This window comes from Onychostoma macrolepis, chromosome 08, assembly GCF_012432095.1.
Source record: "Onychostoma macrolepis isolate SWU-2019 chromosome 08, ASM1243209v1, whole genome shotgun sequence".
Lineage (NCBI taxonomy): Eukaryota > Metazoa > Chordata > Actinopteri > Cypriniformes > Cyprinidae > Onychostoma > Onychostoma macrolepis.
This window is the reverse complement of record NC_081162.1, coordinates 2959206-2973812: the sequence shown is the minus strand read 5'-3', so window position 1 is coordinate 2973812 and position 14607 is coordinate 2959206. Positions and strand designations below refer to the sequence as shown.

The window sequence follows — 14607 nt, the reverse complement described above, 5'->3', positions numbered from 1 at the left end:
GGATCAGTTTTTATAGGGAAAGACTGTCTAGTTAAATGTTTAGCCATGTCACTCCTGATTTTTGAACTAATCAATCATGTTAACAGTTTTACAGCACTTGTTGTGAATTTCACTGACACTGTAGTAGGGTCGCTTTTTGAAAACATCTAAATGGTTAATTATAGAGATAGTAAGACAGAAACTCACCTGTTCCCCACTCATACTGGTCTGAAAATGTCTCGGGAGACTAGCGTAAATTGACCGACAGCACCATCTGCTGTTTTCGGAAAAGAAAGTTGCTCAATTGCACGTGTGAGAAAAGCAGCCTGCACACATTTGTGAGAAAATCAAGCCAAGTTTCCTCATAAAAAGGCAAATGAGTCTCACAGTTGCAACACACAACACACATATTTGTCCATACCTCTGCATTTTCTCTCAAATAGAGTTTTGTATTTGCAAATCACTTTGCGTTTGTTTGCAAGTCGAGTTTTTCTTTGCAAAGCAGATTGTTTATTTGCGAAACACTGGATTTGTTTGATGAATATTGGCACAAAATTCGCTCCATAGCCTTTCAATATTACCGTACTTTCTTAATGCATTAGGCCACGTTAAGTTCTATGGGAGGAAAATGCTTAACACGAAACTTTACGCATTGCTTTCATATTCTGGGCTCCTCTGCTTGCAAATTCCTTTCAGAAAGGCAAATAATATCCACATAGCTTTAAGGTGAATGTAATATTTTAGTCATATCAACATAAGTTATTGTTAATTTTCCAAGTGTAATTGCTCATTTAATGAGCATGTTATTAAAAAGGAAAAAGTATCGGTATCAGTATCGGCGATACTTGCCCTGTATTTACTTGGTATTGGATCAATACCAAAAATTTGCAGTATCGCACACCCCTACTGTGCAGTGTTGGCACAGTACTTCTCCACACACACTTTTAACACACAACAGCGAGTCGAAACGTGCAGAGAGCTCCCCCCAGAGGCATTGAAGCTGCCTGTAACTCTCTTTTTGCTTTTGGAAACCAGGGATGTCTAAATTATTTTGTGGTAATTAACGTTATGCTACAAATGCTGTTGACTGAGCTTGACTTATTTAACTCTAAGTATCCCTTTAAATAAAAGCTGATGGCATAATAAACATGTTACACAAGCTATTGCTTCATTTTAGTTTTAATATGAAATTGATTAATAAATATATTTGTAATTGTTTAGGAAGTAGACACATATATCCATCTTAATCCAAGATAAGTGTTGGTAGTTCTGTTTAGGATACCTTCACTAAAGTCCTGAAAATAGTGGCGTACAGCTTAAACACCATATTTTACTATGGCTGCATTGATGATTATGCTTAGTAGTGAGAAAATCCAGATAATCACTTTGGCCCATTTCATTTGACTTTCATTCTGCCATTGGTCCTCCAAACACTGTTCCTGATCTACTGACAGCATCGTAATTCAAATGTTCTGATTTCAAATATTGTGTAATTTTCATTTTATTTTACAACTTTGACTTAATCATTTGTCATCTATAAATTATAATATTATTTTACATATAGGAATTTTTGACCACACTGCAGTAAAAATCTGTATTAGGAAAAAAAGGTCCCACTTTATATTAGGTGGCCTTAACTACTATGTACTTACATTTAAATTAATCATTTGGTGCAGTGCACTTATTGCGTACATACATGTTTTTACATTGTTCTTATATTTTTAAAAATACCTATACGTAGTTACATCTGTAATTAATTTCTGTAATTACATATTATAATTACACTGTTAACCCACCCTTAAACCTACCCATACCACCAAACCTGCCCCTAACCTTACCCGTATCCCACCTCAAAGCAGCAACAGTGTTTTACAATACAATATGAACACAATAAGTACATTGTACTTATTTTTTGATGTAAGTACATAGCAGTTAAGGCCACCTAATAGAAAGTGTGACCGAAAAAAAATAAAAACATTGAAAAAACCCATATATTGTTGGACTATACATGAAATGCTTACAAATATCGTAAAGAGTTACGATTGGTTTGAAAGTACATTAAGTGTCAAGAGTCTTTATGACAGCAACCTTGACAGGAGTTATTCATTAAATGGTCCATTGAACCAGTGGTGTAAATGATTAAAAAAAACTGCAGAATTGTGTGTCTGTCTCCAGTCTGTCTCGTGTGTGTGTGTGTGTGTGTGTTTGTCTGCCTCTAGTGGTCATAGGGCCCTACTGTACACACACAGCTACATTTTCAGTTTGCTTTGACCTGTAGTTTTGGTTTCACATATGAGCTAGCCGACTTGTTTTACAGTTTGAGTGATTCAGATTTTCTGAGTGATTCAGATGTTCTTGCCCATCAGGGGGATGGCACTGGTATCTGCAGTATCTACAGGGGACCGTTTGCAGATGAGAACTTCAGAATGAAACACTCTGGCCCAGGACTCTTGTCAATGGTAAAGCTTCTATACATTTACATTTAGTCATTTTTCAGACGCTTTTATACAAAGCGACTTACAAAGTCTACAGTCTATACACACTGGCACTGTGAAACTCTTGATGTACATTTACAGTATGCTTTATGGCAGCATATTAGCGGTGTTAGATGAGTTATGAGTTACCAGTGTTTAAAAGATGCATCTAGTGGGGAAGATTTTCAATTCACACTTTATTCCACAATCTAACAGGAAAAAAAAAAAAAAAACTTTAATGAATACAACATGTTCAGTTTTGTCAAAAAAAGTCAAGATTAGCGGTATTAAATTTCCACATACCTAAGAAAAATTGTTTTATAACATAGTTTAAATTTAATTTTCGGTCACACTTTATATTAGGTGGCCTTAACTACTATGTACTTGCATCAAAAAATAAGTACAATGTACTTATTGTGTTCATACTGTATTGCAAAACACTTTTGCTGCTTTGAGGTGGGATACGGGTAAGGTTAGGGACAGGTTTGGTGGTATGGGTAGGTTTAAGGGTGGGTTAAGGTGTGAGGGATGGGTCAAAAGTGTAATAATAAATGTAATTACAGAAATTAATTACAGATGTAATTACATATAAGTATTTTTAAAAATATAAGTACAATGTAAAAACATGTTTGTACTGTACACAATAAATGATTAATTTAAATGTAAGTACAGAGTAGTTAAGGCCACCTAATATAAAGTGGGACCTAATTTTCTTTTAAATAAGAAATATTTTCATTTTACTCATGTCCACAAAAATTGTCAGCTGTTACTAACCAATCTATCCCCTGAAAACTAAAAAATGGTTTATCACACAACCATGTGACCAGCATCATGCAAAGTCATTTTCTTCTGTGGTGGACATTTTGAACATATTACTCATCAGAGACAAAGTGATATAGGAGAAACACACTCCATTTAGCCGTCAGATTGTTGTTTCCAATCAATAATGTAAAATATTCTTTTTCCCCGGCAGGCAAACAGTGGACCGGGAACAAATGGCTGTCAGTTTTTTATCACCTGCACAAAGTGTGACTGGTTGGATGGGAAGCATGTGGTGTTTGGTGAGTCAGACAAATCCTGAATTGATTCTGTACTGAGAGAACTTGCGTTGTAGTGAGTTGCTGCTTAAGTCATTATCTTTCTTACAGGAAAAGTGGTGGATGGTTTACTTGTTATGAGAAAAATTGAGGTAGGACAATATTTTAGTTTGTACATTTTCAAAATTATCACACGTGTCAATTCTTTAAGGAATTTACTAGTGATCCTATTGATGATTGATCAGTTAACCTGTGACAAGTTTTAGAGATCTGCCGTGCTTAAAGCATATGCAGAAATGGGATGTTTGTCTGAGAGTCTGTGAGAGAGTTCATTATGATGAGATAGATGGAAGGCTCAGACTTCCCAGTATTTAATTGGTTTCTTTTGAATGATCGACTACGAAAACATCAAGAAAATGTAAACGAAACACTTTTGTTTTTAAAATAAATTTAAAAAACAACTTCTTTGCTTTCTTTATTTCTTAATCTCATTCTTTTCTAAATGACTTTTCTAAGCAATGTTTGAAACTTTGTATTGCTAGTGTACTTGTATATAATATTCTATGTAGACCTGTAATCTGGGTAGTTTTTGTGAATTTTTATTTTCTTATTCCTCCCATACAGAATGTACCAACAGGACCCAACAACAAGCCCAAGCTGCCCATTGTCATTGCCCAGTGTGGAGAAATGTGAAGTATTACACATCAGAAAAGACATATGACATTTGCTTTCAAGAAAACAGACAAGCCATTCTGGATTTTGGACTAACTAATCGTCATCTCCATTGCAAAACATCATTTTTTGTATAGGTAATCTTGTGGAATTGCCTGATTATTTGTGAAAAACTCTTGGCTTAACAAGTTTGTAGTTTTATATTGTTCAAAGTAAGTTACACCAAAATTGAATGTTATGTCATGATTGGCTTATCTGACTCTTTTATCAACATTTGCATATATGACCAAACTTGAAATTCAAGACGGATACATGTATTCTTTGTACATTCTGAAGGACAAGGCTTTTATTTTTGTCTTTAGGAATGGCTGGTTGAGGGATTTCTTAACCTTAAATAAATATTGACCCATGTTTTTTTTTTTTTTAAGTCACTGTGGGATGTTCTTTATTACACTTCAAATTCAGAGAGAACCGAAATCAAGAGCCGTTTCCTGAATCGTCAAGGGCTTTGAGTTTATGATACTAAACCAACACCTAAAGGACACGCCACTTAATGCAAATTCCTTATGATTGTACTCCCTTTGTTGTCTTATTGCTGCTTACCCTAACCCACATCCTAACCCAGAAACCCCTTCCCCCATTTGCTGGACCGTGTCCCACGCACACAAAAGGGCTCTTTCAGCTGAAGTGCAGGAAGAGTTTGGGCTCGGTGGGAGGCTTCTGGGGTCAATGTTAAAGCCCGTCTTTGTGTGGGACAACAGGGCCAGACCATTAACAATAAAATCACACTTCAACCAGGTCTCCTCGACAGTGCCAAAAACATATTTGCATGACAAAAGGGAAGGGGGTAGTGTGGGTCTGTCTCACAACTAGCCAGGGTCTGTCTCATGTATGGTTGTTGAGTGCTTCGTTTATAATGCTGTGGGAGAAGTCAGTGATGGGATTTGTCCTTCATGGATTGATTCAGGTTATGATTCCCTCACTGATGAATGAAGCTATTCATACCTGCTTCATTTTTGTCCTTGTCGATTTGGTGTCTATTAAATATTTTTTTATAATGCTTTTAATAATTCAATTTTATAAAACATAATTGCTTACACAAAATATTGCCAAAGAATTATGACAAGAAAGAAACAATGTAACAAATAACAATAAAACAGTATTACAATATGGTGCTAAGTGATTAATAAAATGTTACATATACAATTAAATATAGAATTACAATAGTGCTAAGTGAAAAATATATATATATATAAAATACACACGCACATATACAGTCATGGCCAAAAATATCGGCACCCTTGGTAAATAGATCAAAGGCGGCTGTGAAAATTAATCTGCATTGTTAATCCTTTTGATCTTTTATTTAAAGAATTTACAAAAATCTAACCTTTCATTGGATAATAAGAATTTAAAATGGGGGGGAAATATCATTATGAAATAAATGTTTTTTGAAATACTTTTTGAAACTTCCATTTGCCAGTTTAACAGCTCTAAATGTTCTGTTAACATTGTTTGCTGCTAAAAAGTTAATTTTTTTAGTTTCATCTGACCATAGAGGCCAGTACCATTTGAAGTTCCAGTCGTGTCTGATAACTGAATATGCTGGAGTTTGTTTTTGCTCTAATCTCTTGTTTTTGTTTGTTTTTGCTTTAATCTCTGCAATTCTCCAGCTGTGGCCCTTGAAGAGTCTTTAGCCACTCAAACTCTCCTCACTGTGCATTAGGACGATATAGACACACGTCCTCTTCCAGGCAGTTTCGTAACATTTTTGTGTTGATTGGAAATTCTTAATTATTGCCCTGATGGTGGAAATGGGAATTTTCACTGCTCTAGCTCTTTTCTTTAAGACACTTCACTAATTTGTGAAGCTCAATTATCTTTTGCTGCACATCAGAAATATATTCTTTGGTTTTTCTCATTGTGATGGATGATTAAGGGAATTTGGGCTTTGTTTTCCCTCCTATTTATATTTCTGTGAAACAGGAAGCCATGGCTGGATAATTTCATGTTCATAATCCCTCTGGAGTGCTTAAAATTGTGAATATGAATGGGATTATACTTCAGAGATATTTTACTCATTAGAATGTCTAGAGGTGCCAATAATTGTGTCCAACGTGTATTTGAGAAAAACATTTATTTTATAATGATATTTCCCTCCATTTTAATTTCTTATTGTCCAATGAAAGGTTAGATTTTTGTGAATTTTTAAAAATAAAAGCTCAAAAGGATTAACAATGCAGATTAATTTTCACAGCCTTCTTTGATCATATTTACCAAGGGTGCTGATATTTTTGGCCATGACTGTGTGTGTTTGTGTGTGTGTGTGTGTGTGTGTGTGTATATATGTGTGTGTGTGTATATATGTATATGTGTGTGTGTGTGTGTGTATATATGTATATATATACAAACAATTCAATTCAATTCAGCTTTATTAGCATGACTGTGTAGCACAATGTTGCCAAAGCATTAACGTATATATATATATATATATATAACAACAACATAAAAAAAAACATAATAATAAATAAAATCCATCTAAATAAATGAAAAGATAAAGTCAGTTTAGAGTTAATCATGTTTAACATCTAACATTGTGAATGGTGAACACACACACACATATATACACACACACACACACACACACACATATAGATAGATATATTAAAGTATGGCTATATCTATCTATGTAAATTAATAAATGTAAATCAATTCAATTCAAAGGGGCTTTATTGGAATGTCAAGAACCATAAAATAAAACTAAATAGTACCAAGCCTGTTCTCACAATATTCCATACCTGATTTACCTGCTTTTTATGTATTTAATATGTACGCCTACCATTGTACCAATATATATTTCTGTTCACTTTTTAAAACTCTTCATAAGGGATTCAGAACTCTGTGAAATATGCATTATTTTTCACGTTCTGGGTCAATATTTTCCTTTTGTTTGGGATATATATCTGCCAGTATGTCTGGAAGGTTAAATGGGGTCTTCAATTCTGGGCGGTGCTAATTCTTTTTGTAACCAATCATGAGCAGACTTAATGTGCTTTCCGTATGATTGACAATAAATAGAACCAATGAGCGTCAGTAAAATTGACTGACGTTGACTGATCGCAAGTTAACAGACCAATTGGATTGAGGGATGGGTGGAGAGAAGTGACAGAATATCATCCGGCATCGTTACTCGGTCCGTCCAGTTCGATCGGCAGCGGGAGCGGAGAAAGGAAAGCGGAGAGCCTGAAGGCAGCAGCCCCCACCACCGCCGGCCCAGGTTACCATCTAGCACCGGGAAAAACACACTAGAGAGCCACCGCCGGCTTTACCAACAATAAAACAACATGAGCAGCGAGGCCGAAACACAGCAGCAGCCGCCGCAGCCTGCCGCCGACGAGGAGAGCCCATCCAGCCCGGCAGCCGCAGCTACCGCGGGGGATAAGAAGGTCATCGGTAAGCCTTTCAGCGGAACCTCAGTCCTCTTGGATTGGGGATTCGTTTATTCTTAATAATATGTCTTTAATACGTCGGCGCTGTAAGGTTTAATACGGTAACGGGTTTTTCAGTTAGGGAAAGCGCGTGGCCTCACGGCGACCGTGTGGTGTCGTTATCCGGCCACCAACTTAATATTAACGTTACTTTATTCCCTTGGCCACATGGCCAGTGTTTTTGTTATGGAGTTGTCTTTATTTCATCCATTTAATGATGTGTGTACGTTAAATTTGAGTCGTTAAACGGTCTGTCAGTTTAAATATTCACTCGCGTGCCGCGTTCCATCAAACCGCCATGACGCGTGCTCGAGTCCGAGGCCTGCTTCAGTGAACACGAGTCACAACGCGCTTCTTACTCCATAGAGCCGCTAGCGTTATTCACTGCCCATAAACCCACGATACGACTTCTATACTACGTTATATCAGTATGTAACGCTATATGTTTGTTTTTCAGGCCGTCGATGTTTACGGTGAATGAAACCGATCCTTGAGCTTGGCCTTGATCGTGACATGATGAACCAGATCATTATTAGCTAACGCTATTCGTGTGCGAAACAACGTTACACTCCCCTATTATACGAGTCCAACGGTCGTGTTCGGTGTGAACCGCATCGGTTTTCTACTCCAACGATTATTTCGAAGGCCGGTTTCTTGGGGGGGAAGCGAATATAAGCCAGGCTAAACTCTCTCCCTTTGTTCGCGTGGGGTGTTTGACGCGTCGCGCATACGTGTCCTCATCTCCATTAACACCATCAACGCCGTCTCCTGAAGATCCTCTCAGCCAAGAGGCGATTTATAGTACAGATTGCGTAACGATCGTATAAGATAAGCGTCGTCTATCTCTGTGTCGCGACCCCACATATAAAATGTCCGCCATGGGGTTTGGATGATGGACGCTTCTTTTGTCTTATCTGCTGCTACTAGCTCATAGCGCTTCGAGCGATTAGCCAGAAACGCGAAGCACGTGCCAGTCGAGATCTAAACAAAAATGCATCATCTCGTAATGCCTGCTGTGTGCTGTTGTGAGGATGGAGAATCGAGACTGTTTGGCTTCGATCCGGCCACATGGCTGATGCTAGGGTGCTAACTGCAGTTAGCATCTCAACAGCATCACTTCCTACTTCAACTCCACATTGGCCAAATGAATGCGCTCACTAATAAACTACAGCATAAACGCTATTTTTAACGAACACCAGGTCCTCTTTCACCCCAAGATCTAGTTTTATATTTTATATCCCATTTTAGTAGTTTCATGACAATTAAGAACGTTTCTTGGGTTTTTTTTTTTTTTTACTTTAAAATAAAAAAATAAAAAACTATTACAGTAATCACCACCTAGAATAATAGGAATAAATGCATATTTGGAGATAAGTGTGGTTGAATGTCATGAAAATAATGCCATGAAGCAAAAAGCCTATTGATCCTAAAAACGATTATTTCTTTAATACATATACACAAAAAACATAATATAGAAATATGTGTGGATATAGTAGAGACTAATTATTATCCAAATAATCTATTATATTGCATTTTTCTCCTCACTCTTGTACCCCTGTCTTAAAGGATTTTACATGTACACCCAAAAATAAAAATTGTCATTTGCTCACTCTCAAGCTGATACAAACCTGTATGAATTTCTTTCTTATGCAAAACGCACACAAAAGATATTTTGAAGAATGTTGGTAACCAACATTCTGGTGCCTTTTTGTTTTTTTCATACTGTGGAAGGGAACGGCTACCAGCAGCTGTATTGTTGCACACATTCTTCAAAATATCTTTTGTTCAACAGAAGAAAGAAACTTAAACTGGTTTGGAACAACCTGAGTGAGTAAAAGATGACTTCAAATTTTTGGGTGGACAGTCCTTTTAAACCACGTGTTATGTCTTGATTTCTTTAAACTCTTGCCTGAATATTTGTTTTCTGTCTTTAACATTTTGGTCTTCATAAGATGGATAGGGGGTTAATAATGTGAACTCTGTGGGTCAGGGCCTTTCATGGTGATGGAGGCTCTTCTGATAAGAGCAGCTGCCTTTGCATCACAGTCTATTAAAAGCTCCACAGTTGGAGGTTATAAATAGAAGACACAAAATGAACTCAACTTGCCAAGGATGGCTTTTAAATGACTTTGCTAATGTGATGCATATTTTTCTCTCAACAGTTGTAGCTTTACTCCAAAAAAAAAAAAAAAGTCTGATATTTCAAAACAATCTTGGTGTGGTTTTAAACTTGTTTTTCTCTTTAAAGCAACAAAAGTCCTGGGGACAGTGAAATGGTTCAATGTAAGGAACGGCTACGGTTTCATCAACAGGTAAATAACATTCTCTAAAGACTCTCTAATATGATATGTGGGTCAGGGAACATCCGCAATCCTATTACATCCGTTATGTGCTTACAAAGCCAGACCTGGCTTGCACTAGCACGCTTTTATTTATTCAAATATTTAACTTGCTCTTCAACCCTGCATGCTTGTTTATTCTCCATCTGTTCTCAATTATTAACATTTCACTCTGAATTTTTGCAGGAATGACACAAAGGAAGATGTCTTTGTGCACCAGGTAGTTATTTGCTTTAATTGTCACCATAATGGCATTAAAAAAAAAAGGTTTGGGGAAAATATTTTCTGATTGCTTGTGCTTTTTAAAAAATTTCATCCAGACCGCCATTAAAAAGAACAACCCAAGGAAATATCTTCGTAGCGTCGGGGACGGAGAGACTGTGGAGTTTGACGTCGTAGAAGGGGAGAAGGTAAGCTTGAGTTTTTATTGTTTAGAGTTCAACTAGTTTCACACTGCTGTGGCTTAACTGCACTGTTTTGGTATTTATATTAAATGAAAGCCATGAATTTTTTTTTTTTTTTTATAAAGTTCTCATTACGGATGGAACAACTTATTATTATTATTATTATTATTATTATTACTATTACAACTATTTATTTATTAATGCACTACCAGTCAAAGGTTTGTGCATCTTTAATGTTTTTGATCAAAAGCCTTGACTTAAATGTTTGAATTGAAGATATTCAGACAATTGTGTACACAGTTGTTTTTTTTTGGTCCTCAAGTGTCCATCATACATTTGAACTCCTTTTGAAGTTTCTTGAATAAGCGGAGGGTGACCTATATTTAAGATACTTTGCTCATTTTCTGCTCCAAACAAATGCATTTACGTTACCAAAGAACATCATCAATGACTTCAGTCTAGCAAAAGTATTATGTAGTTTAAAAACACTCCCGTTATAATAAGCGAAGCGGTCTACACTGATGAATAAATATCTTATACTTACATCTGCACTTTGTTTATGAGAGAATTCGTGAGAGAGCTGAATTCAGTCAGTGAGCGCACACTGAACAACAAAACTCAGCTGTTATCTGAACGCCTCTGATTGGCCGTTGCATTTATAAAGTCAACGGGAATCGAGTGTGATTTGGTTATAACGCGCAACACTGTAAAAACTTGGAAAAAGAAATATGATGGAACAAATAATCCCTAATATTTAGTATTACTATCCTGATAATGATTAATAATAATAATAATCATCTTGCTATTGTCAAAGGCATCAGCCACGGGCGATACACACATTTGTCTATCGGCACAACCCTAGTGGATCCAGGGTAAAAATAGTTAAATTCCTTACATAAACTGTATTAAGATATTGATTAAATATTAAATTTCTGCCCAGACTACTGTACAGCAGCCTTTTCAAAATGACTTCCAGGAAATGTCTCCATTCTGCATCCATTATCCAAACTAAATGTGCATCTATTGAATTAGGAGATATTCGATATACATTTTGTCTTCATTCTTTCAGGGTGCTGAGGCAGCCAATGTTACTGGCCCGGGTGGCGTTCCTGTGCAGGGCAGTAAGTATGCGGCTGACAGGAACCGATACAGGCGGTATCCACGCAGGAGGGCCCCCCCTCGCGACTACCAGGAGAACTATCAGAGTGATGGAGAGACACGGGAGAAGAGAGAAGAGGAAGAAAACGCCCCCGAGGGTGAGATGCAGCAACAGCAGCGTAGACCCACCTACCCTGGCAGACGGCGCTATCCGCCATACTTTGTGCGAAGGCGTTACGGCAGACGCCCCGCGTACACCAACACACCCCAGAGAGGAGAAATGACAGAGGTAGGCTAAAATCTATATCCATGAATTGAATATTACATTATATAGTGTTTCGAAACTAAATGAATGTTGTTAGAAGCTTTTTGCCTGAGACATGCTCTTCTTGACTTCTTTTAGGGTGGGGAAGGTGATGAGAACCAAGGTGGTCCAGACCAGGGCAACAAACCAATGAGGCAGAACTACTACAGAGGCTTCCGACCAAGGTTTGCATGTTGCGTTTGCAGACGTGAGGCTGCAGCAGTAAGAGGAGCAAGACTGCAGTTAGAGCCAAACAAAATTTCAGATATTCACAATATTTGAAATTGTGTTGGAATTAAAATGAGGCAATATTGTGACTACTACTTAATTTGGCTGTTAAATCTCCTAAATGAGGGTCCCTGAAATCTGGCCCTGGAAGGCCACTGCCCTGCAAAGTTTAGCTCCAACCCTGATCAAATACACCTAAGAAAGCCAAGTCTTCAGAGTTACTGGAGAACTTCAGGTAGGTGAGTCTGGTCAGGGTTTGAGGTAAACTCCAGAACAGATTTGAGGAACCTTGTCCTAAACACTGTCATTTTACATGCATATCTGAACTCATGAGTATGAGAACAAGTCTGATTTTAAATTTCAGTAACAAAAGTAGTTCAGTATTTCCTCAGGTCTGCATAGCATTTTGCATATTAAATTGTTTTGGTATTAACAGCATTTTGTGTAACTGATGCATGCTTTTGTGGCCCAAACTTAACTTATGGTAGACTTCCGCATAGAATCAGTCACTAACAATAAAGTCCCTTGAGAATAGATTATTTCTGAGAACAAGAAAAATAACGTAAATTGAATTAGCTAGCAAGTTAAAACGCTAGATGTGTTCAACTTAAAGCACCGCTGCACAAACTGATTGGTGTGTGACAAAGTACCGCGAGAGCTTTAGAGAGCAGACGGCTCCTTGTGCTTTCAAATCTCTCTAATGGTACTTTAAAGTCAAACACACCTTTTGTCTTGACTTTAACTGCGTTTGTAGTCGGTGCCATTACTAGCCACTGGCCAGACCGATAAACATACACAGACCGGCAGTTAACTTTGGGCCAGGTGCGTGCATCTGATGAAAGCGTCTTATGAGTGTGAAGCAGCATGATTTTTTTTTTTTTGTTACATTGAAAACATGCCCCATCAAACCTGTCCTGGAGGACCCCTAGCCCTGCACATTTTGTATGTCTCCCTATCACAGACACCCAGTTCATGTCTTGCAGTCTCTACTAACGAGCTGATGAGTTGAATAAGGCAGACATACAAAATGTGCATGGCTAGGGGTCCTCCAGGACAGATTTGTGAGCTCAGGTATTTGAGCCTTTAGATTTGTTGGATCTTTTAAGCTTTGTGTGTAAGTGCATAATCCTATCCTGCAGGGGTCCCCCACGCCCCCGGCCGGAGCGGGAAGGGGAGGAGGATAAGGAGAACCAGGGCGAGGGTGGGCAGAACCAGGAGCCCCGTCAGCGCCGCTACCGCCGCAACTTCAACTACCGCCGCAGACGGCCCCAGACAACCAAGCCTCAGGACGGCAAGGACAGCAAGGCTGCTGACGCATCAGCCGACAAATCAGCCGCTCCCGAAGCTGAACAGGGCGGAGCAGATTAACCGCCACCGGCTTGAACATCTAGACCATCCGGCCGGGTGGGTGCAGCTGTCGTTGCATGTGAATGAATGTACTTGCTTATCAAGTATGTTGGGTTTTTGACTGTGGCGTGCTTTCTTAGTGAACCATTCATGAGTCCATCCTGTAGGTATTTTCTTTGTCTTTAGGTTGTTTTTGTTTTTTTGGAACATGTCCAGGTCACATTTCACGCCCCAAAACTCAAACGCAAAATGTTATATGTTATTCTTTGCTTTAAGAAAATAAAAAACCTATTTGTTGAAGCTTTGCCATCGTTTTCATAACAATTAAGCACATTTCCACCTTGAGTTCTCATTACTATGTGTAAAATAATTGAAAAAGTATGTATACAGCCTGGTAATGATTAAAAAATATTTCTGCTGATTACAATTTATTCTAAATTTACTGTAACATGCATAATTGTCATAAATGCTTTATAAAAGAATTTAACACTTAACATTCCTAAATTATTATTATTATTTTTTTATGAATGCACTTTAGAATGAGCCATGACTTGGATATTTTCGTGAAGTTTGCTTTATATTTGAATTGTGGTGTTTTATCAGCACATAATTGTGTGGCATTAGAATGGGAGGGGATGGACTCTGTAGATAATGGATGTGTTTCAGCTTCAGTTTGCACTTTTCATTGATGAAAGGCTAGATGATAATGCTGTGGATTTGATTTAGCAGACAGTCTGGCACACTGTTGTGCTTATGCTACTGATTGATAGAAGTTGTTCTAAACATGCTAACCTCTTTTTTTTTTTTTTTATGTTTTTGCATTTGCAGTTTTGTCAAGCAGAAACATCCAAGATCTGAGCAATAAGAAACAGATATGACTTCGATCGTCTAAGCTTGCGAAAATGCATTTCGACCAGATTACCACCAATTGCCTGCAGACTCTATGCAGACCTGTTTTCTTTTTCCATTATTTTTATGTGACAGCTAAAAATTTTGGGGAAACAGCAGATGTTTTTCTAAATCGGTCTTAAGTTTTTACACCAAATGGTTTTTAAAAGTAATTTGATATCTGGTCAGTTTGACATTTTTAAATAACTTTTTATGTATCCAAACATGAATTTTAACAAAGGCAAGCTGAAATAAAACCAGAAACAGTTCCTCTAGTACGAGTGGTGTTTGCTGTGAACTAAGAGTTCATGAGGTCACTTTACTAACATTTTACACTTGTTTAAAATCA

At 37.6% G+C, this 14607-nt stretch overlaps 2 protein-coding genes across 4 annotated transcripts in view; both read left to right on the top strand.

Annotated features, from left to right (window-relative positions):
* The window catches only part of ppih (peptidylprolyl isomerase H (cyclophilin H)), a 32270-nt gene extending 26950 nt beyond the window's left edge, over nt 1-5320 (top strand). The window contains exons 5-8 of one of the 3 annotated variants that reach the window (XM_058785238.1): nt 2346-2438; nt 3427-3514; nt 3602-3642; nt 4115-5320. In XM_058785238.1, coding sequence (XP_058641221.1) covers nt 2346-2438; nt 3427-3514; nt 3602-3642; nt 4115-4183 — 291 coding nt within the window. In that variant the 3' untranslated portion in view covers nt 4184-5320. The remainder of the gene's footprint in view (nt 1-2345; nt 2439-3426; nt 3515-3601; nt 3643-4114) is intronic. The other 2 variants (XM_058785239.1, XM_058785237.1) reach the window with 2 other exon arrangements.
* A 2018-nt stretch (nt 5321-7338) lies between these two features.
* On the top strand, nt 7339-14527 carry ybx1 (Y box binding protein 1). Its single transcript, XM_058784392.1, has 8 exons — nt 7339-7615; nt 9899-9962; nt 10176-10209; nt 10310-10399; nt 11463-11780; nt 11895-11980; nt 13163-13427; nt 14199-14527. The coding sequence occupies exons 1-7, from the start codon at nt 7507-7509 to the stop codon at nt 13389-13391; spliced, it is 930 nt and encodes a 309-aa protein (XP_058640375.1). The 5' UTR covers nt 7339-7506; the 3' UTR covers nt 13392-13427; nt 14199-14527.
* The last annotated feature ends 80 nt before the right edge of the window (nt 14528-14607 follow it).

What these genes read in the sequence shown, in the direction of transcription:
- ybx1 (XM_058784392.1), top strand. Translation starts at nt 7,507, where the DNA reads ATGAGCAGCGAGGCCGAAACACAGCAGCAGCCGCCGCAGCCTGCCGCC. An exon ending in GGGGGATAAGAAGGTCATCG is followed by an intron (nt 7,616 to 9,898) that starts GTAAGCCTTTCA and finishes TTCTCTTTAAAG; the next exon opens with CAACAAAAGTCCTGGGGACA. An exon ending in GGCTACGGTTTCATCAACAG is followed by an intron (nt 9,963 to 10,175) that starts GTAAATAACATT and finishes GAATTTTTGCAG; the next exon opens with GAATGACACAAAGGAAGATG.